Source organism: Lepidochelys olivacea (assembly GCF_965140295.1).
Source record: "Lepidochelys olivacea isolate rLepOli2 genome assembly, chromosome: 2".
Classification (NCBI taxonomy): Eukaryota; Metazoa; Chordata; order Testudines; family Cheloniidae; genus Lepidochelys; species Lepidochelys olivacea.
In genome coordinates, this window is record NC_140412.1 from 83849443 (window position 1) to 83870332 (window position 20890).

The 20890-nt window shown below is 42.4% G+C and overlaps 1 protein-coding gene across 2 annotated transcripts in view; it reads left to right on the plus strand.

Annotated features, from left to right (window-relative positions):
- Nucleotides 1-20890, plus strand: part of ROCK1 (Rho associated coiled-coil containing protein kinase 1) — a 182088-nt gene that overhangs the window by 59535 nt on the left and 101663 nt on the right. For both annotated transcript variants that reach the window (XM_084620659.1, XM_084620660.1), the window contains exons 2-3: nucleotides 3415-3496; nucleotides 20684-20784. In XM_084620659.1, the coding sequence (XP_084476785.1) occupies nucleotides 3415-3496; nucleotides 20684-20784 (183 nt within the window). The remainder of the gene's footprint in view (nucleotides 1-3414; nucleotides 3497-20683; nucleotides 20785-20890) is intronic.

Consider the following 20890-nt stretch of genomic DNA (forward strand, 5'->3'; position numbering starts at 1 on the left):
AACTTTTTTCTTTAAGTTTTGTGAAAATATTGAGACATTCTACTTAGTTGTTTATTATTTATATTACAGTAGTGCCTAGGAGCACCAAACAATACTGAGACTCCATTGTGTTAGGTTCTGTACAAATGACTAACGTTCAGCAGCAGTTTTTAATTTTTTTTAAAAAAAGTAATGAATTTAACAAGCGTGATAACATCCATGTTTTAAAGTCAGGTTATTCTGATTACCTCTTATCTTTATTCCCATTACCATCACTAAATTTAATTCTGGTGTAATTTTTAACACTCCTCACTCAAACCTCTGAAGTTAAAGATTGATACTTTGTCATTCAAAAGTATGGATTCCAAGCTTCTCCATAACTTGCATTCAGATGGCGTTGATTCTAGCTCTGAAATTTTTTGAGATGGAGGACAGTAAAAATCTAGGTTGAAATTGAAAGTGCAGGGAAAGTGTTTTGTTTTTGTCTTTTTTGTTTTTTATCAGAAAGATTTGATTTTGTTTGTGCTGTGTAATGGAATGCTTTTCAAATGGTGTATGTATACCATAGCATTTCTTTTCCAGCCATGCAAGTTTGTGGGATATTGATCCGTTGGATCAGTAGTGTGGGTTTATTTTAAGGTATTGGTCAAAGACTTAATCTAGAAAGTCTCAGACCTTGCACTAGCACAAGTCACTCTCTAATTTATTTTTGTAGTTGCCACTTAAACATTATCTGACTGCAAAAAAAGGTTTTCCAACACAATTTTAACTGAATTTTCTGAGGTTTAGTCATCCAGAACACTTGATGGGCCTTTATTAGCTAGGTGCCATTTGTTCTTGGGAGGTGAAGAGTTTGTTTTATTACCAGAGATGTAGGGCATAACCATGTGAGGTGCTGTATGCTTCCTGTGAAGTTTAAGAGCACACTCAGCTCCTAATGGAAAAGCCACACGGTACTTCATAGGACCTGCAAAGTATCTTGTATGCATTTACGCTTGTTCTTGAGTATCTTAAGGTTTGTCTAGAATCTAGACCAGGGGTTGGCAACCTATGGCACGCACGCGAGCTGATTTTTAATGGCATGCTGAGGCCTGCTGGGTACCAGCCGCCGGCCCCGCTCAGCCGGCTGTCGAACCCAGGCCGGCAGCCTGGACTCCGGCAGGCAGCAGTGTGCCATTAAAGATCATGCCCACCCCGGCCCGCTCTTCTTCACCGGGGCAGGGTGAAGAAGCTTTGTCCTGCCGGCTGCTGCTGCAGGGCAGGCAAGCTCCCCCCTCCCCTGCCTCTTCCCCCAGCGTGCTGGGTTCCTGGCCCCCCTCCTCCTCTCCCTCCCTGCCACCCATCAGCTGATGGCCCCTGTGAGGGAAGGGGAGAAGTGGAGTCGCAGGGCGTGTGCTACTCTGGGAAGGAGGCAGAGAAGAGCTGGGGATGGGGCATTGGGGAAGGGGGGTGGAATCACCTCCAGCCCCCTGCCATGAGCCGTTCTGGGCAGGGGGCTGGGAGCACCCACACCCCCCAGCCCTCTGCTCTGACCCCTTCAACCCCCCCACGACCCCAGCCCTGACTCCAGCCCCCCCACACCCCATGCCCTGACTCTTGCACCCCCCACATTCCCACCCCCACCCTGAGCACCAAACGGGAGCTACTGCACCCCCCACACATTCCCACCTGCACCCCTTGCACCAATTGGGAGCTGCCCAGGTAAGCACTCCACACCCAAACCTCCTGCCCCAACCCTGAGCCTGCTCTTGGCCAGACCTTATACCCCAACCCCCAGCTTGCTCCTTTACCCCCAGTCCTGTGCTGGGTGCACTCCCACCCTCAGCGCAGTGCAGAGAGAGAGGAAGAGAATGGGCTAGAACCAGGGAGAAGGTAGGTACCCACTCTATGTGGACAGGGCCGCGATCGCAGACCGGCAGCGGGCTGAGCGGGGCCGGCAGCAGGGACCCTGGCTGGCAGGAGCCAGTGGACGGAACCCCAGACCGGCAGCGGGCTGAGCCGCTCAGCCCGCTGTTGGTCTGGGGTCCCGGCTGCCGGCCCTGCTCAGCCTGCTGTCGGTCTGGGGTTCTGGCTGCCAGCCCCTTCCCAGCCGGGTCCCGGCCGCAGGCCCCGCTCAGTCTTCTGTCTGCCTAGATGAATGGAACCCCAGGCTGGCAGCGGGCTGAGTGGGCTGGCGGCGTAAGATCAGCATTTTAATTTAATTTTAAATGAAGCTTCTTAAACATTTTGAACACCTTGTTTACTTTACATACAACAATAGTTTAGTTATATAATATATAGACTTAGAGCGAGACCTTCTAAAAAACGTTAAAATGTATTACTGGCACGCGAAACCTTAAATTAAAGTGAATAAATGAAAACTCGGCACACCACTTCTGAAAGATTGCCGACCCCTGATCTAGACTCTAGATGAACAGTTAGTGAGCGGCAAGTTAGGGTGTAAATATACAGTGCACTAGTGTGCAAAGCATTGACTTTTCATGAGGACCTTGCTACTGTGCACTGAAAGTTCCCTAATGTGCTTTGATCTATTCCACTTTGAAATTGAAATAGTTTCCTATGCACTAGGGAACTTTTAGTGTGCGATAATAAGGCCCATATGGACAGTTAGTGCGTGGCACACTTGTGTGCTGTACATTTACACCCCAGCGTGTCACTCACTGTTTATCAAGACAAACCCTAATAGTTTGCAGTTTTGTAGTAGCTAGAGAACCCATGGTGGGCTGTTTCTGATCCTGTGCTCGGCTTTGTTGCAGCAAAACACTTGTACATAAAGTAACTCACATGTTTACGAGTAGTCCCATTAAGTTCCATGAGACTATACACGTGCATGAAGTGACATATGTGTTTGCTGGATGAAGTCACTGCTGTGTAAATGTGAAAAATAATCTTAATTAAAATAAAAAATAAAAAGAACCTAATGCTAGAACTCAACTTGAAGCTTGGCGTTAAATTAACATCATGCTCTTCTCTCTCTCACAATTACCCTCTAACTCTTACAGGGCCTCTACTTCTTGCTATCTGATGTACTTTTTAGTCTTTGGCAGCAGTGCGCTTTAGTCCACATCAAAATTATATTTTCTCCACTTTCTAGAATGAAACACAGTAATAAAGTACAAGAAGAATACTTGAGAAATGGCATGCTTTTTTCTTTTAAAACATATGAGTTAATTATGTTTGTCCATCCTTTTCTGTTTTTTCTTTTATGGGATGCATGGAGGCTGTTGTAGACATGCTTTCTGGTGAAAGAAGTGGAATAAAAGCTGAATCACAGTGTATTGCCTTTAAATATATTTAAATTTGCTAATTGCATAATCTTCATTCTGTTAATGTGGGAATTTGGCAAAGGTAATTGTTTGTCTTGTCTCTATGATTAACCTAATTAATTGTGTTTCAAAAGGATATATAATTTTGTTTGTGCTTTTCTTTGTTCAGGATGGATTAGATGCTTTGGTGTATGATTTGGATTTTCCTGCCTTAAGAAAAAACAAAAATATAGACAACTTTTTAAACAGATGTAAGTATTTAATATTTTTATTATAATATTAAATAACAAGTTATAACTAAATATAAATAGTTATTAGTAACTAGGATCTAGATTTTCAAAAGTTACAAGTGATTTTTGGTGCTTCAGTTTTTGGGGGCCAATCTTGAAATTTTAAAGGAGCCTGACTTTCAGAAAAGACTGAACACACAGCCCTGAAAATCAAGCCCTTTCAAGGTGTTTCAAGTTGGGCACTCAAACTCATTAGTCACATTCGAAAATGTAGGCCTACATCTTACCTTTTTCTGTATTTTTCTTCGTCCTGGGCATTCACTTTCCCCATCAAAACCTGTGCCAGGGCAATCCTTCTGGAAGAAGTTGGGAGCTGTGCTTTGCCACTTTGCAGCTAGAGGGGATACTAGCTATTTAAACAATCCCTTTGCACCCCTTTCTTCCCACACCCAGCATACTAGATTGCCAGAAGTGAGGGACTGTACTCTGGTTTGGAAACTTAGAATTTTAAGTAATGATAACATTAAGTATTTACTAAGATTTGTACAGTGCTCTGAAGTTGTACTGAATTAAGAAAAGATCACTTGTGTGATAAAACCATTTATTCAAAATCAAATTTACAGTCATCACATTCTTAATATTTTGTATTTTTCCTAAAATAGTAAATCATAAACAGTTATCACAACACAACATTACTAAACCATCACAGAGACAATATAATAAAAATATAAGCCACAAGGAGTGTAGATTAGTAGGCTATTGATACATGATATATTTAGGAGGAGGTGATGGTAGTAGTAGTATAAGGTCTCTTGTCTTAAACTACATGAGAAGCCTAAACATTGTAGTTGATGCATTTCTTCTTTTTTTGTGTGTGCTTAGTGCTAGCTGTGCAGAATTCTGCTCTTTTTTGCTGATTTAAATTATTTTTGGTGCACAAGAAGGAAGCAAATGAAATTTAGCTGTGTGGTTTAAGCTTCATTAAAAACTCCAGTGTTTGTCTAGTGCAAAAGAACAAAATGAAGAAGGAAATATTTTTTTAGTCCTGTAAGGGAGCAGTGAAAAACTCATCTATATAAAATTATGTATTCTCTTTTGCAGCTGAGGGCCACCACTGTGTACTACTGCATTGTGGTTATGGTTAATATTGGCATCTGCTACATTTTGAAAAGAACTTCAGAATTCTAAACTCTTAACTAATCTTTACCCTTTAAATGGAATGGCTTTTAAAGTAACCATAAGATTTTTCATTATGAATGCAGCTGTTTTTTCACAGGAGTCATGGTTCTTCTTCAAGTGCTTGCTCATGTCTGTTCCATTCTAGGTGATTGTGTGCCCACGTGCACAGTTGTTGGAGACTTTTGCCGTAGCAGTATCCATAGGTTTGGCTGTGGCGCCCCCTTGAGTGCTGCGCTCATGTGTCTGTATATTAGGCACCACCAACCCTACATCCTCTCAGTTCCTTCTTACCGCCCGTGGCGGTTGGTTGGAGTGCCTGGTCTTGCCTTTAGCAAGAGCATTAGCGGGTCTTCATAGTCCTTTGTTCTACCTGTTCTGTACATAGTAGTTAGGTAGTCTTTGCAATGTTAAGTTAGGGTATGTAGAGTCCTGGCTGGGACTTCGCCTCCCAGGGGGGCATCCCCTGCTCACCCGGCTTCAAGCCATGTGCGTCATGCAGCAGGCCGATGCCTATCAGTGACTCCCACGACATCTATCTGAAGTGTTTGGGGGAAGCCCATAGAAAGGACAAGTGTCAAATTTGTAAGAACTTTTCCCCATCCGCAAAAGAAGCAGGATATCTGCTTGAGGGCCCTCTTCCGGAGGCTGTGCTCTGCCCAATGTCAGAGCCCTCCGCCGTAGAACCTACATCGAGTACTTCGGCTTCTGTGCGAGGTGCTTCGGCAAGGGGGAACAGTGCCAGGCGGTGCCGAAAAAGCGCCAGAAGAAGACAAGGAGGCTGTGGGCAAATGACTTTTAGGCCATACGCCCACCGTGAGGCTTGACTGGGGTAGCGCTGAGATTGGACCCCATAGCCTGGCCAGGGATCCACCCGTGACCCTGGAAAGCGGCAAAGGTCCCCAGCCTCTCCCATGGTTGTCAGGACCTGAAGCGGTACCAGTGGCTCTGCAGGCGCCACACCAGGTGACTGTCCCAGCTACGACCCCAGCACCGAAAGGGAAACCTATGGGAGTGCAGCCTCATAGGAGGGTGGAGCACCCCCAATCACCGGACCGGAGGTGCACATCCCCGTTTCTGTGACCTCGGTCCCCAGCACCATATCCTAGCTCTCCAGCTAGACAACCCAGGTCTCTGACGTGCTCCCTGCCTACTAGGCACGGGACACCGGAGCTGCGACGCTGTTCCCCGTACTGCAAGTACCAGAAAACTTCCGGCCATAGGTCAGCTAGGCCCCAGTCACTCTCTCCCAGGTGGTCTCCTAGATATCAGTCACTGTCCTGGATTGGCTGCTCAGAATCACGGTGCCAGTCCCGGTCTCCCCGGTACTGCTCCTTTGGCAGACATCGCTACTCGTCTTCGCCTCCCTGGTCACCATCCAAGGTCAGCAGGCAAACTCTGGTTGCCACCGTGGTTGCCAGAGGGACAGTGGTCCGGGTCAGAACAAGAATTTAGCACGTCACCCCAACAAGGGAATTATCCTCGTACGCGGGAGATTGTTGCAGCACCAACCATAGTGTTGTCGCAGCAGGGACAGTGGCCTACCTAGTGGCAGTACTGGAACCCATGATGGAGTGCCGGTGATGCTGGTCACATATTCTCAGTCCTCCCTGGCTTCCTTGGATAAGACAGTCCTGGCACCACTGGCACTGCAGCCAGAGCAAGATACTGAGCCAGACGCGACACCAGCGCACCGAAAGAGCCTTCCCCGGACAAGAAGAGGGAATGCTCTCCTCCGCAAGTGGAACAGTTCTTGTCATTGAGTCCTGATGAGGCCAGTCCCCCGGACGACTTTAAGGAGCGCCAAGCCCTCCTTCAACGGATGTCTGAGAACTTAAACCTCCATGCTGAAGAGGCTGACAACGTCATTTCGGCCCCTGGCTCGGGTCACATTGCCGGTACACCCGGGGGTCCTTAAAATTGACAAGTCATTGTGGCAAACCCCCTCCTCTATTCTGCCGACATCTAAGAAAGCAGAACAGAAATACTATGTCCCTGCGAAGGGATTTGAATATCTCTATATTCATCCCCCTGCGGCACTACTGGCTGTGTCCACAGTGAATGAAAGGGACAGAGGGTCAAGTTAGCAGCACGCCGAAGAACCAATTGGCCAAAAGACTTGATTTGTTGGGCAGAAAAGTTTATTTGACGGCTAGCCTACAATTCAGGGTCTGTAATCACCAGGTCTGCTGGGACGTTATCATTTCAATCTGTGGGACTCCTTGAATAAATTCAAAGAGACAGTCTCACAAGATCGAACCCAGGAATTTCCCACACTGGTGGATGAAGGCACGTTGGTCGCCAGAGGGTCCTCCAAATAGCCTGAGTCGCCACTGACTTGGCCAGGGTGGTCGTAGGGAGAGTGTTAGCTCAGTGGTTTGTGCACTGGCCTGCTAAACCCAGGGTTGTGAGCTCAATCCTTGAGGGGGGTCATTTAGGGATCTGGGGCAAAAATTGGGGATTGGTCCTGCTTTGAGCAGGGGGTTGGACTAGATGACCTCCTGAGGTCCCTTCCAACCCTGATATTCTATGATCTGTGATCTGTGGTGGCCATGAGACACGGCTCTTGGCTGCAGTCCTCTGGGTTGTCCCAAGAGATGCAGGCCACGATCCAAGACCTCCCTTTTGATGGCACCGGGCTCTTCTCTGAGCTTATGGACTTTCGGCTACACTGCCTTAAAGACTCCCGAGCCACCCTCTGCTCCCTGGGCCTTCATCCCCCGCAACAGTCCAGGAAGCCTTTCTGTCCTTTGCCGCCGCCTCCCCCTTCAGCAGTCTAGGTCCTGGGGAACTCCCAGAGTGGGCTTCTACAGGAGGAAGGATAAAAACATGGGGCATAAACAGTGATACCTATCCTCTTCCCACCTGGCTGCACAACCTGACCCTCCCCAAATCCAGGGAGGCCAAAAGCAGTTTTTTTGAGGGTGTGCCTGAGGATGGGGCCCCCGCCAGTCTGACGGAACCATCCATCCTTCCCCTTCCTCAACCACCTCAGCCCTTTCCGGTCGGCATGGTCCTGTATCACTTTGGACTGTTGGGTGCTTGATACAGTTTCTGGGCTATACCCTACAGTTTACCGCCAACCACCCCTTCCACCTCCCTTCCCTGTCCCTCTTCAGGGACCCTTCTCATGAGCAGCTCCTTGTTCAGGAGGTCAACAACCTCCTGCGCCTGGGGGCAGTGGAGGAGGTCCCAGGGGCATGGAAAGAAGAGGATTCTACTCCCATTACTTCCTATTTCCAGAAGCAAAAGGGGGCATCAGAACTATTCTGGACCTGGGTCACCTCAACAAGTCTCTCAAAAAGTTAAAGTTTCACATGGTCTCCCTTGTCTTCATCATCCGCTCCCTGGACCTGGGAGACTGGTTTGACGCCCTCGATTTAAAGGATGCTTACTTCCATATCTCCATCCCCCCTTGTGGTTAGGGGGGAAGCGGTAGATGTGGTATAGCTTGACTTGAGTAAAGCTTTTGATACTGTTTCGCTTGACCTTCTCATAAACAAACTAGGGAAATGCAACCTAGAGGGAGCCACTATAAGGTGGATGCAAAACTGATTGGAAAACCGTTCCCAGAGAGTAGTTTTCAGTGGTTCAGAATCATGGTGGAAGGGCATAATGAGTGGGGTCCCGCATGGATCGGTTCCGGTTCTGTTCAATATCTTAATCAGTGATTTAGATAATGTCATAGAGAGTACACTTTTAAAGTTTGTGGATGATACCAAGCTGGGAGCAGGTTGCAAGGATTAAAATTCAAAATGATCTGGACAAACTGGAGAAATGGTCTGAAATAAATGGATTGAAATTCAATAAGGACATATGCAAAGTACTCCATTTAGGAAGGAGCAATCAGTTGCACACATACAAAATGGGAAGTGATTGCCTAGGAAGGAGTATTGCGGAAAGGGATACGGGGGTCATAGTGGATCACAAGCTGAATATGTCAACAGTGTAACTCTATTGCAAAAAAAAGTGAACATCATTCTGGCATGTATTAGCAGTAGTGTTGTAAGCAAGACACGAGAAGTAATTCTTCCTCTCTACTCCGCACTGATTAGGCCTCAATTGGAGTATTGTGTCCAGTTCTGGGTACCACATTCAGGAAAGATGTGGACAGATTGGAGAAAGTCTAGAGAAGAGCAACAAAAATGATTTAAGTCTTAAAAAATCTTTCAAAAATTGGGTTTGTTTAGTCTGGAAAAGAGAAGACTGAGAGGGGACATAACCGTTTTTAAGTACATAAAAGTTCATTACAAGGTGGAGGGAGAAGAATTGTTCTCCTTAACCTCTGAGGATAGGACAAGAAGCAATGGGCTTAAATTGCAGCAATGGAGGTTTAGGTTGGACATTAGGAAAAATTTCCTAACTGTCAGGGTGGTTAAGCACTGGAATAAATTGCCTAGGGAGGTTGTGGAATCTCCATCATTAGAGATTTTTAAGAGCAGGTTAGACAAACACCTGTCAGAAATGGTCTGGATAATACTTAGTCTTGCCATGAGTGCAGGGGACTAGACTAGATGACCTCTTGAGGTCCCTTCCAGTCCTATTATTCTTTGATGGCCAGATTCCTCAAGGGTCTTGAGCGCCTCTACCCGCATGTCAAGGACCCTGTTCCTCTGTGGGACTTGAACCTGGTGCTGTCGTGGCTCATGGGTCTTCCTTTTGATCCTCTGGCTTCCTGTTCTCTCCTCCTGTCCTCAAAAGTTGTGTTCCTGGTTACAGTGACTTCAGCCCGCCGAGTCTCAGAAATTTGGGTACTCACCTTGGAACTGCCTTATATGGCCTTCTACAAGGACATGGTCCAGCTGATACTGCACCCGGCTTTCCTGCCAAAGGTGGTCTCTCAGTTTCATTCAAGCCAGGACATTTACTTACTTGTCTTTTTTCCAAAGCACATAAGTCAGAGAAGGAGCGTGGACTGCATGCCTTGGACGTTAGGAGGGCACTAACCTTCTACATTGATACAGGACCAAGCCCTTCGGTAAGTCTACACAATTGTTCATCTTGGTGGCTGACAGGATGAAAGGGCACCCTGTATCCACCCAAAGAATTTCTTCTTGGGTCACCGCCTGCATTCGCTTCTGCCATGATCAAGCAAAGGTGCTGCCCCGGTGATTGTCACTCCCCACTTGACCAGGACGAAGGCCCCTTCGGCAGCTTTTCTAGCCCAGGTGCCTATCCAGGACATCTGCAGGGTAGCCACCTGGTCGTCTGTCCATATGTTTATGTCCCACTACGCGCCTACCCAGTAGGCCCGGATCAATGCTGGCTTTGGCAGGGCAGCGCTGCAAGCCACGAAACTGAACTCTGAGCCCACCTCTGCAGATACCACTTGTGAGTCACTTAGAATGGAATCGACATGAGTAGGCACTCGAATAAGAAAAAACGGTTACCTTTTGCAACTGTTATTCTTCTAGATGTGTTGCTCATGTCTATTCCATTACCTACCCTTTTACCCCTCTGTCGGAGTTGCTGGCAAGAAGGAACTGAGAGGGCATAGGATCTGCGTAGTCTAATATACCGATGCATGAGTGCGGCACTCAAGGGAGCGCCACCCCCATCCCTACGTTTACCGCTAAGGCAAAAGTCTCCGACAACTGTGCATGTGGGCATGCATACACCTAGAATGGAATGGACAAGAGCAACACATCTTGAAGAACAACAGTTAAAAAGGTAACCTTTTTCTATAATTTTCATACTTTAGAAAATCTTTAACAAATCTTTCACTTATGTTTGCTGACTGTGATAGTGGACAGTTGAATCAGTTTTATTGAGAAATTTGCGAGCTGCCAAATTAAATCTTGGGCTGTGTAATAGTTTGAGGGATCAGGAATCAATAAATGAGGACTAATGGTCTGTTACATGGCAAAGCAGATAAAAATCAATAATTTTAAAAATAAATAATCCTGTTGAAATTTGAAATTATGACAACCTGTGTTAAGGCCTAAAATTTACTATAATATATTGAAATAATTTAAATTAAATAAATAAGCAGTATGTTTGCTGCCAAAGTTTTAAAGCAAGTCAAACTATTAGAATGCATCTGATGAAGTGAGCTGTAGCTCATGAAAGCTTATGCTTAAATAAATTGGTTAGTCTCTGAGGTGTCACAAGTACTCCTTTTTTTTTTGCGAATACAGACTAACGCAGCTGCTACTCTGAAACCTGTATTAGATTGTTGGAAGTCAGTGGCTAAGCACCTAGAACCAGAGTTTGCTGAAGTACTTTTGACATCAGTAGCCTTTTTTGCAGGAAGACAGAGGATATTTTCTTCTTTTCAGTTTATTCAGCTTGTTCAGATCAATGACTAGTTCATTCAAAGTTAAGAAACAGATATGGAGTTGAAAACAAGCACTGCTGTATTTTTCTCTTCCAATCTGCAAATAAAAACTGATATGAGAGGATGAGATCGATTAGTTCTAAAATGTTGAAGGACATGGTGATTAGAAAAACGCTGATTAAATCACTAGTGATAAATAATACTACTTTTATTGAATAAATCAATTAGTTTTAAATGCAAAACTTGTTTTAATAAACTGTGTCTTACATGTCCAGCTCACTTGATTAATATTAAAAAAAATCAAAACATTTAAATATTGGTATTGTGCATTTTAATAGAATTCCAATTTCTAGTCAAATAGAGCTTGACACAAATCATGAGTAAAAATTAATCATCCTCTAATGAATAAGAAATGTTTCATTTACCATTTTCTATCATCATAAAACAGTAAAAATTATGAATGTATGTTAAGCTATATAATTGCTTAAATCAAATTGTGTAGGTATAGTGTATCCTGATTTAGCAAAAAGTTCCAAATTCAGTTACAAACTTGATACGTTTTAATGGTTGCCAACCATGGAGAATCAGCATTTTGGAAAATAACTAAAAAGTACAAATGCAAAACAAGATTAAAATGAATTATTTAAACCGTGGTTTCCAGTTTGCTTGATTTTAAATCATGATTTTAAATTGCTCTGATTTTAAATCAGTCCACCATGTCACTTGATGACAGAGAGGTTGCAGATACTGGTCTGGGTGTTACTGTGGACTGAACTGACAGTTATTATGATAGTGTTTTGTAATGTATTTAATTTTTAACACTGTTAAATAATGTGTTATATAGCTTTTAATTGAATTTATTGATTAAAATAATGCAATTTATGACTTAATATTTTTACTGTAAATTTGAGTTTGTGTTTTTTTCCCCATGACTTTTCAAATAATCTTACTGTTACAAACTACCAGCCCTAAATATAGTGTATAATGAAAGCTGAAATAGGTAGGGCCTACTAGATTTAGTTAAGGGCTTTTTTGCTGTGGGCTGATTGCTCAGATGCCTAAGAACAAGTGTTTTGTTTAACTTTTCATAGTTGAAGTTATACCTGAGCTAGCATAACCTTGTTATCGTGAACATATTGTGTACTCAATTGTTTTCAGAGAAGGTGTGGTGAAACTTTTATTGGAGAAAGGAGAAGCTGGAACTGGGCAAATAGAATACTCATCGCAGCAATTATAATTAATGTAATTTTGATTATTAAAAAAACTATTAGGCTCAGAAAAACTCCCATTTTTGAATTAGAGGTAAGAAAATGAAACTCACACGGTTGCACTTCCATTAAAACCTATTTCTCTAAGTAAAAATTACATATCACATGTAAGCATAAAAATATAGCCTGAAATAGAATCTAGGTGGAGATATATACAACAAAAAACAAAGGAATATAGGATTTTATTAGGTAAGATGACAGTGTTCTGTGTGCATAAATACCAAAACACAGTGGGGTGAGTCTGAGTGAGTGGTTGCCATAAAGAGACACAGTCAAGTCTTATTTGGTCCATATTGTTGGGGTTTTGTTGTTTTGTTTTTTTTTTTTTTAAAGCTTTTACATAACCTAAGACATACTGAAACGAATCTGATTTTTTTAATTTTTTTTAGTTCCAGTGGAAAACAGTTTAAAAATAAAACAAGAAATGCTCCTTTGCAGTGTTTGCAATCTAAAGGGTGTAGCATTGTTCTAAAACCCTAAAGTGAAGTTGACTATAAACAGAAGTGAACTTGCTGCTTTGCTTTTACAGTCCAAGTTGAAAGAAGTGCAAAAAATAAATTTTAAAAATAATCAATTATAATAACTTAGTGTTTTTTAACTACACTTTCTTGCTTTTATCATTTTTTAAAATTTCAACTCCAATTCTTTTGTATTTTGAACAAACAGGAAATAATATACCATAAGATAAAATGAGGAAAGATCACAGCATGAAAATGTATTTGCCAAAGGAGATTCAAATTAGCAATTAGATGAGGGCAGCCCAACCCATAGGTTGGGCATTCCACTCTCTACTCTGTTTGGTATGCTCCAGCCAAACTGGGAAGTGGAGCCAGTCAATGAAGTACTTATCATTAACTTCTTCTGCCTGATACACATGTATCTAACAGATCCTGGAGCACCCAGACACTGAAGAACAAGCCCCACAAAAGTGAGAGGGGTGATGTGTATTCATTTCTTTCCCATGATTGTGGGTGGGGAGAGAAGGGGACATGCCATTGGAGGAGGGGAAAAGTGGTGTTAATTCCTCTTCACAGAGGTACTTCCCCTCAGTTTCTATTAGGTCTATATGATTATCCAAGTTTACTGCACACTTAGAAGCCAAAGCTGATATCAAAAATGTAGCTCCAAACAATGCTTAGAGTACTATCTGTCCAGCATACACTTCTAGTGGTTATGGTGACACAAGCAAACCGTCCTGGGATCCCTCCAGTGTTCGTCTTCTTTATTGTTGACCTTGGCTAGTGGTGGGTGATAAATTTTTCATATACTCCTGCATCAATTTTTGTTTTTAATTTGTGTCTCTTCATATTGTTTTGTTAAGGCTAGCATGCATTAAGATATTTCCATTTTTTCCACCAACAAGATCCACAGATACGTTAGTCAATGGGCTTTCAGCCTGTGTATAGCTACATAGTCAGACCCAGACCTGTCAGCCACTGATAGGCAGTGTGTTTCTACAGTAGAGAGGAACAGGACTTTTAAATCCCCCTGTACGGCATAGTACCAAGAACATAGATACAGCAGCAAGTTTGGTTTTTGTTGTTGTTGTTTGTTTTTAATCTAAATGTTTTTGCTGTGCTGCAAGAAATCTTGTAAAGCTTGAAGCTATGGAAACACAATGAAAAACTGGTGGGCTCTTCAGTATCTGATTATGCCCTCTATCTCCCATGCTTACACTCACCCTGATTGCAGCATGGTGAACGCCTAGAATAAGGGGGAAACATGGATATGTGCCATCTGCTCCACACAGGAAAAGAAAAATACCCCTAAAAAGGCTGTAGTGCTCAGAAAAGCTAAATCCAGTTGTTGGCACAGGAATCTTTCATCTATATCTGTTTAAATCTTCTGATGCATATTCTTTTGGTCTAAGGGCCAAGAGAAGGAAGCATAAATCCAGATGGTGCAGGTACAGGAGCTCCTTATTGCCCCCTTGGGAGGAGGGACAACTTTTAGAGTCACAACAGGAACCACAGGAGGAGAAAAGCAGGAAAAACTCTTCCAGTTAGAATTCTTTAAGTACATGCTTAACAGGGCAGTTTATATCCAACTTTTGAGGAAATGTCTAAGACAAACGAGGAGGAGCCAGTTCAGAAGAGCAGTAATACTACCGAGAGGTATTATCATTCAGGATTCAGAATTGAACCATATGTTGTTCTCAACCCAGCCTCCATAGATGTGGTCAGAAAGAAATGGGAGTTCCTAGGAAAACCTGAGACTAAGCAAGATGACTAAGAAATGTGTGCAAGTTTAAATAAGATTTCATTTCCCTTCCTAATGTTGATGTGGCACTGGCATCCCTAGTTAAGGGTAATGCAGTACCTACAGATGGAGAGTTAAGTCTTAAAAATCCCACAGACGGGAGGATGGATACAGCACGCAGAAGAAGCTCTGAGTTCTCTCATAACTGAGAACTTTAATTGCATCCAAATGCTTTGCCTGAACAGTATTGGCACAGATAGATCTGTCTGAATCTATCATCTCAAATAAAGGAAGTGCCACGGTTTGTCTGTCTCTCCTGGAAAGATGTCCCTGGCATCAGGCTGTATTTATGAAAACTCTCTGGATGCCCACTAGTATTCAGCAAGAGTAATGGGCTACAATGTGGTTACCCATTGACATGTGTGATTCCGCAGTTGGAAGACATGTCCAAGCTAAGGTGACTTTAGCATTATCAGAATATTAAAAGGAAAATGAGTTGTAGAAGTGAGGGGTAAAGTGGTGACAGATTCCTGAGTCAAAGAAAAGTCGACCCTGTCTCCTGCAAAGCTCCACAGGAGGGAATATAAATCCTATTCCAAACCCAAGCAATCCTTTTCAGGCTTCCAGACAAGCAGGTTTGGCAGACAAAATAATTTCTGTTATTCCTGGAGAAAGTGGTTAGATCCAGAGATGGCATGTCCAGGTTTGACCCATCTCCCCACAATGCGCATGATAATCAAGGTGGGCCACCCCCAGCACAAATCCAGGCCTTCTCACCCCCCCCCCCCACCTCCATACACACACAAACTCACTTTCCTGCTGGCAATAGCTTATCCAAACTGACCACTCTCAAAGTTTAAATCCAAGTTAAACCAGAACATTCGGGGGGGGGGGTAGGAAAAAACAAGGGGAAATAGGCTACCTTGCATAATGACTTAGCCACTCCCAGTCTCTATTTAAGCCTAAATTAATAGTATCCAATTTGCAAATGAATTCCAATTCAGCAGTTTCTCACTGGAGTCTGGATTTGAGGTTTTTTTGTTTTAAGATAGCGACCTTCATGTCTGTGATTGCGTGACCAGAGAGATTGAAGTGTTCTCCGACTGGTTTATGAATGTTATAATTCTTGACATCTGATTTGTGTCCATTTATTCTTTTACGTAGAGACTGTCCAGTTTGACCAATGTAAATGGCAGAGGGGCATTGCTGGCACATGATGGCATATATCACATTGGTGGATGTGCAGGTGAACGAGCCTCTGATAGTGTGGCTGATGTTATTAGGCCCTGTGATGGTGTCCCCTGAATAGATATGTGGGCACAGTTGGCAACGGGCTTTGTTGCAAGGATAAGTTCCTGGGTTAGTGGTTCTGTTGTGTGGTATGTGGTTGTTGGTGAGTATTTGCTTCAGGTTGCGGGGCTGTCTGTAGGCAAGGACTGGCCTGTCTCCCAAGATTTGTGAGAGTGTTGGGTCATCCTTTAGGATAGGTTGTAGATCCTTAATAATGCGTTGGAGGGGTTTTAGTTGGGGGCTGAAGGTGACGGCTAGTGGCGTTCTGTTATTTTCTTTGTTAGGCCTGTCCTGTAGTAGGTAACTTCTGGGAACTCTTCTGGCTCTATCAATCTGTTTCTTTACTTCCGCAGGTGGGTATTGTAGTTGTAAGAAAGCTTGACAGAGATCTTGTAGGTGTTTGTCTCTGTCTGAGGGGTTGGAGCAAATGCGGTTGTATCGCAGAGCTTGGCTGTAGACGATGGATCGTGTGGTGTGGTCAGGGTGAAAGCTGGAGGCATGCAGGTAGGAATAGCGGTCAGTAGGTTTCCAGTATAGGGTGGTGTTTATGTGACCATTGTTTATTAGCACTGTAGTGTCCAGGAAGTGGATCTCTTGTGTGGACTGGACCAGGCTGAGGTTGATGGTGGGATGGAAATTGTTGAAATCATGGTGGAATTCCTCAAGGGCTTCTTTTCCATGGGTCCAGATGATGAAGATGTCATCAGTGTAGCGCAAGTAGAGTAGGGGCTTTAGGGGACGAGAGCTGAGGAAGGGTTGTTCTAAGTCAGCCATAAAAATGTTGGCATACTGTGGGGCCATGCGGGTATCCATAGCAGTGCCGCTGATCTGAAGGTATACATTGTCCCCAAATGTGAAATAGTTATGGGTAAGGACAAAGTCACAAAGTTCAGCCACCAGGTTAGCCGTGACATTATCGGGGATAGTGTTCTTGACGGCTTGTAGTCCATCTTTGTGTGGAATGTTGGTGTAGAGGGCTTCTACATCCATAGTGGCCAGGATGGTGTTTTCTGGAAGATCACCGATGGATTGAAGTTTCCTCAAGAAGTCAGTGGTGTCTCGAAGGTAGCTAGGAGTGCTGGTAGCGTAGGGCCTGAGGAGGGAGTCTACATAGCCAGACAATCCTGCTGTCAGGGTGCCAATGCCTGAGATGATGGGGCGCCCAGGATTTCCAGGTTTATGGATCTTGGGTAGTAGATAGAATATCCCAGGTCGGGGTTCCAGGGGTGTGTCTGTGCGGATTTGATCTTGTGCTTTTTCAGGAAGTTTCTTGAGCAAATGCTGTAGTTGCTTTTGGTAACTCTCAGTGGGATCATAGGGTAATGGCTTGTAGAAACTCGTGTTGGAGAGCTGCCGAGCAGCCTCTTGTTCATATTCCGACCTATTCATGATGACAACAGCACCTCCTTTGTCAGCCTTTTGCTGGTTTAACTTGGATTTAAACTTTGAGAGTGGTCAGTTTGGATAAGCTATTGCCAGCAGGAAAGTGAGTTTGTGTGTGTATGGAGGTGGGGGGGGGGGTGAGAAGGCCTGGATTTGTGCTGGGGGTGGCCCACCTTGATTATCATGTGCATTGTGGGGAGAGTGGTCACTTTGGATGAGCTATTGCCAGCGGGATAGTGAGTTTGTGTGTGTGGTTTTTGCGAGGGGGGTGGGGGGGTGAGAGAACCTGGATTTGTGCAGGAAATGGCCCAACTTGATTGTCATGCACATTGTGTGGAGAGTTGTCACTTTGGATGGGCTATCACCAGCAGGAGAGTGAATTTGTGTGGGTGGGTGGAGGGCGAGAAAACCTGGATTTGTGCTGGAAATGGCCCAACTTGATGATCACTTTAGATAAGCTATTACCAGCAGGACAGTGGGGTGGGAGGAGGTATTGTTTCATATTCTCTGTGTGTATATAAAGTCTGCTGCAGTTTCCATGGTATGCATCCGATGAAGTGAGCTGTAGCTCACGAAAGCTCATGCTCAAATAAATTGGTTAGTCTCTAAGGTGCCACAAGTACTCCTTTTCTTTTTGCGAATACAGACTAACACGGCTGTTACTCTGAAACCTGTCATGTCTCACTGCCACATGAAAATGGGATAGACCATTGCAATGGTGATCATCTCCTTCAGTTTGTAGATTGTTGGCCTTGAATTGCTTCCAGCAAGTGGTTTCTGAAAATTATCCAGAGAGGATCTATCAAGTTTTGTTCCTTCAAAATGGTTCACAAACTTAGTCTGCAGTAGGAATTCAGAGTTTATCGTTCAGTGCATATAAGCTCATTAACAAATTTCAGACAACAAGGGAGATATCCATGCCTATGGAAGCTGTCTCAGCTGGCAGGCTTTCAGGTGTAGCTGGCCAAGCTCTCTCCTGTCAGTGACAGACAGCCTTTGTAGCTGCATGCAGGCTAAGAGCCCACTGATTAATTGGTCTGTGGACTTCGTAAATCAAAAAGAGGAAATTTTCCGTAAGATACATTTTCCTATTACAAGCAGCAGATTCTGTATGACTTATGATGTTACTGTAACATGATATTGTCTTAGGGAGTTGTTTAAGAATTTAATGTGTGCGTATAATGGCTGTCTTTCAGACATTTAAGTTGCAATTTGCAAATGCCCACAAAGCCCACCTAGTCATTTTATAATATTTGGATCTAAATTGCTGGTAACAATGCATTTTCATTCTCTCTGTTGAGATACCAAGTGGTACTTCAATACACTATAGAATAAATTATTACAAAATTTTTGCCTTTCAAAATAAGTACGTGGTCTTTTTTTTTTTTTTTTAAAACTAGTCAACAGTCACAACCCACCCCAAACTTTATTTTGTTTCACATCTTCTTTAAAAACAAAATAAATATCTATTATAGTAACTTAAAGAAAAAAAGCATTTGATGTTATTCATATGCCAGTTTTAGCCTTATGTTAATTAAAGTGACTAAAATATGAACTTGTGAAAAACAATATCTGAGTGTATAGTATTAAACAGCTGTTTGATGACAGAATAAAAATTTCACTTTTTTTTTTAAAACTTTTCTGTCCTTTGATCCTTCAGAAATGAGTGACATTTACATGGTCACAGGCCAGGTTTATGTCTGAAACCATTTGAGGCAAACTTTCACGTCATGTCTTGCTTTTATCTGCATTAGTGTGAAGACTTTTCCTACAGTGTTGATAGTCTCTTGTAATGGGATTGTGAGGCAACCAATTATTGACAAACAGAAAAAATTTGCCATGGTGATTGTTACATTTCAACCCTATCCAGTCCTACTGATCCTCTAGCTTTAGACTAAGTCAACCTTGCTTGAATAGTCAAAGAACTTAAATTAGATCTTATTCAGTTTACTAAAGATTCTAACCATTTTACAGAATCTGAATCACACTTGTAACTCTTTATTTCTGTAGCATAGTTTATTAAAATCTGTGTGTTATATATAGTGCTCTGTAAACCATGGGTTTACATTAGAAAGCAAGAGAAAAGAATATTCAAACCAAGGTATGGAGTTTTATGAAAACTCCTTGTTACTGGAAGTCAGTTGCATTCCTGCTGCTTTATTTTAAATTGGTCCTTTTTAATATGAAAATTAATTTCTGCATGCATCTTTTGGTTTTTAAACATGCTCTGTATGTAGGGTAACCAAGTCATTTTTAGTAGCATGCCAAATAATTATTTAAAAAGAATCTTGATTACTGGAATATCAGTTCCTCCCCTCGCAGTTCTTTCAAAACTTTCCTTTTTGGTCTAAAATTGTATTTTGGAAATAAAACAGAATTATTGCTGTGAATGTTTTATTAGAAATGGGGCTGTTTTAAAAGCTGTTCTGTGCTTGTACCAAAACATGAAGCTTTTCCATGTAGTCTCATGCCAGTGCTGACCCATATGGATTAAAATAGCCTGTTTTTAATCTATGACCAAATTTGGAATTAGAATATCTGCCCACTGGGAGTTTGTAAATTTTTGTAGTTTAAAGAATGATAGGTTTATATAAATAATTGCAATGATTCTCACTGCATGTTTTAAATTAAAATCCACTTTTTCAACTACAGAAAAGTAATAAAAGTACCTGCAGTTTGTTTTCTAAGGAGCTTGTTTAAGTGTGTTTTATACGTGTGGTATGGTAGTTTCTCAATCTTTTACATACATGCCCTTTTAATGATGATCTTTTTATATTGTTCTGTATACAAGCAGGTCACCTTAGATGCAGAATTTCCGCATTCCAGTAGCTGTTTCCGATATTTGTTTTGAATGAGAGCTTTCACCATTTAAACTGTTTCTTTCTTAGTTTGATCGTGCAATGAAGTTGAACTGTGACATTTTTCTGTTATCATGGTAATGAAAGTGAGGTCATGGGTTCAGAATACAGATTTCCATAAGAATATGAGCAAGACCTTGTCTTAAACGTATATTTTAATAAGCATCAGATGTTGTAAAAACAGTTATCAGTAAATGAAATGTAAATTGATTTTTGTGTTAAATCCAATACACTTGAAATATTTTCTTAATATGAAAGTTCCTTTCTAATAATGTTTTTAATGTTACTCCTGGGTGAATTCTGCACACAATCTTTTTAAATTCTGTAAAATTCTGCATGTTTTGTCAAAATAACATAATCACGCCAGTTTCAATTATTTTGGTAATTTATTTCAAAATACCTTTCGGTAACAATACAGACAACAGAAAAGATTGAGGAAATATATTTTGAAAAACAGATTCCTTACTAGGCATATTAATGTAGAACTTTGTGTAATAGTTCATTTGAACTACAATACAGAAATGGTGTAATTGTAGCATGACCTTTCTTGCGGCTTCCTTTTGCCTCCCCATCAGAATAAATTATTCTGCAGGGGTGGGGAAGGGAATAATCTGCAGGGAACATTAATTCTGTGCTTGTAGTGTTCCCCAAGGTGTGTAATGTGTAGCTCTGTAATAACCAATATAGAAAGACAGTGAAGGCTTTATTAATGAATTACTGTACTGTTTTAATGATTTATATTTTTCTCTTTATACAGATAAAGACACAACTAATAAAATCAGAGATTTGCGCATGAAAGCTGAAGATTATGAAGTAGTGAAGGTGATTGGCAGAGGTGCATTTGGGGAAGTTCAGCTGGTAGGTTATATTTCAGTGTGTAAATAGAGTTGGATTTTGTTTTACGCTACTCAGCGCTACTTACCTTTGTATTTTTAATAAGATTTTTTTAAAAATTAAGCTAATC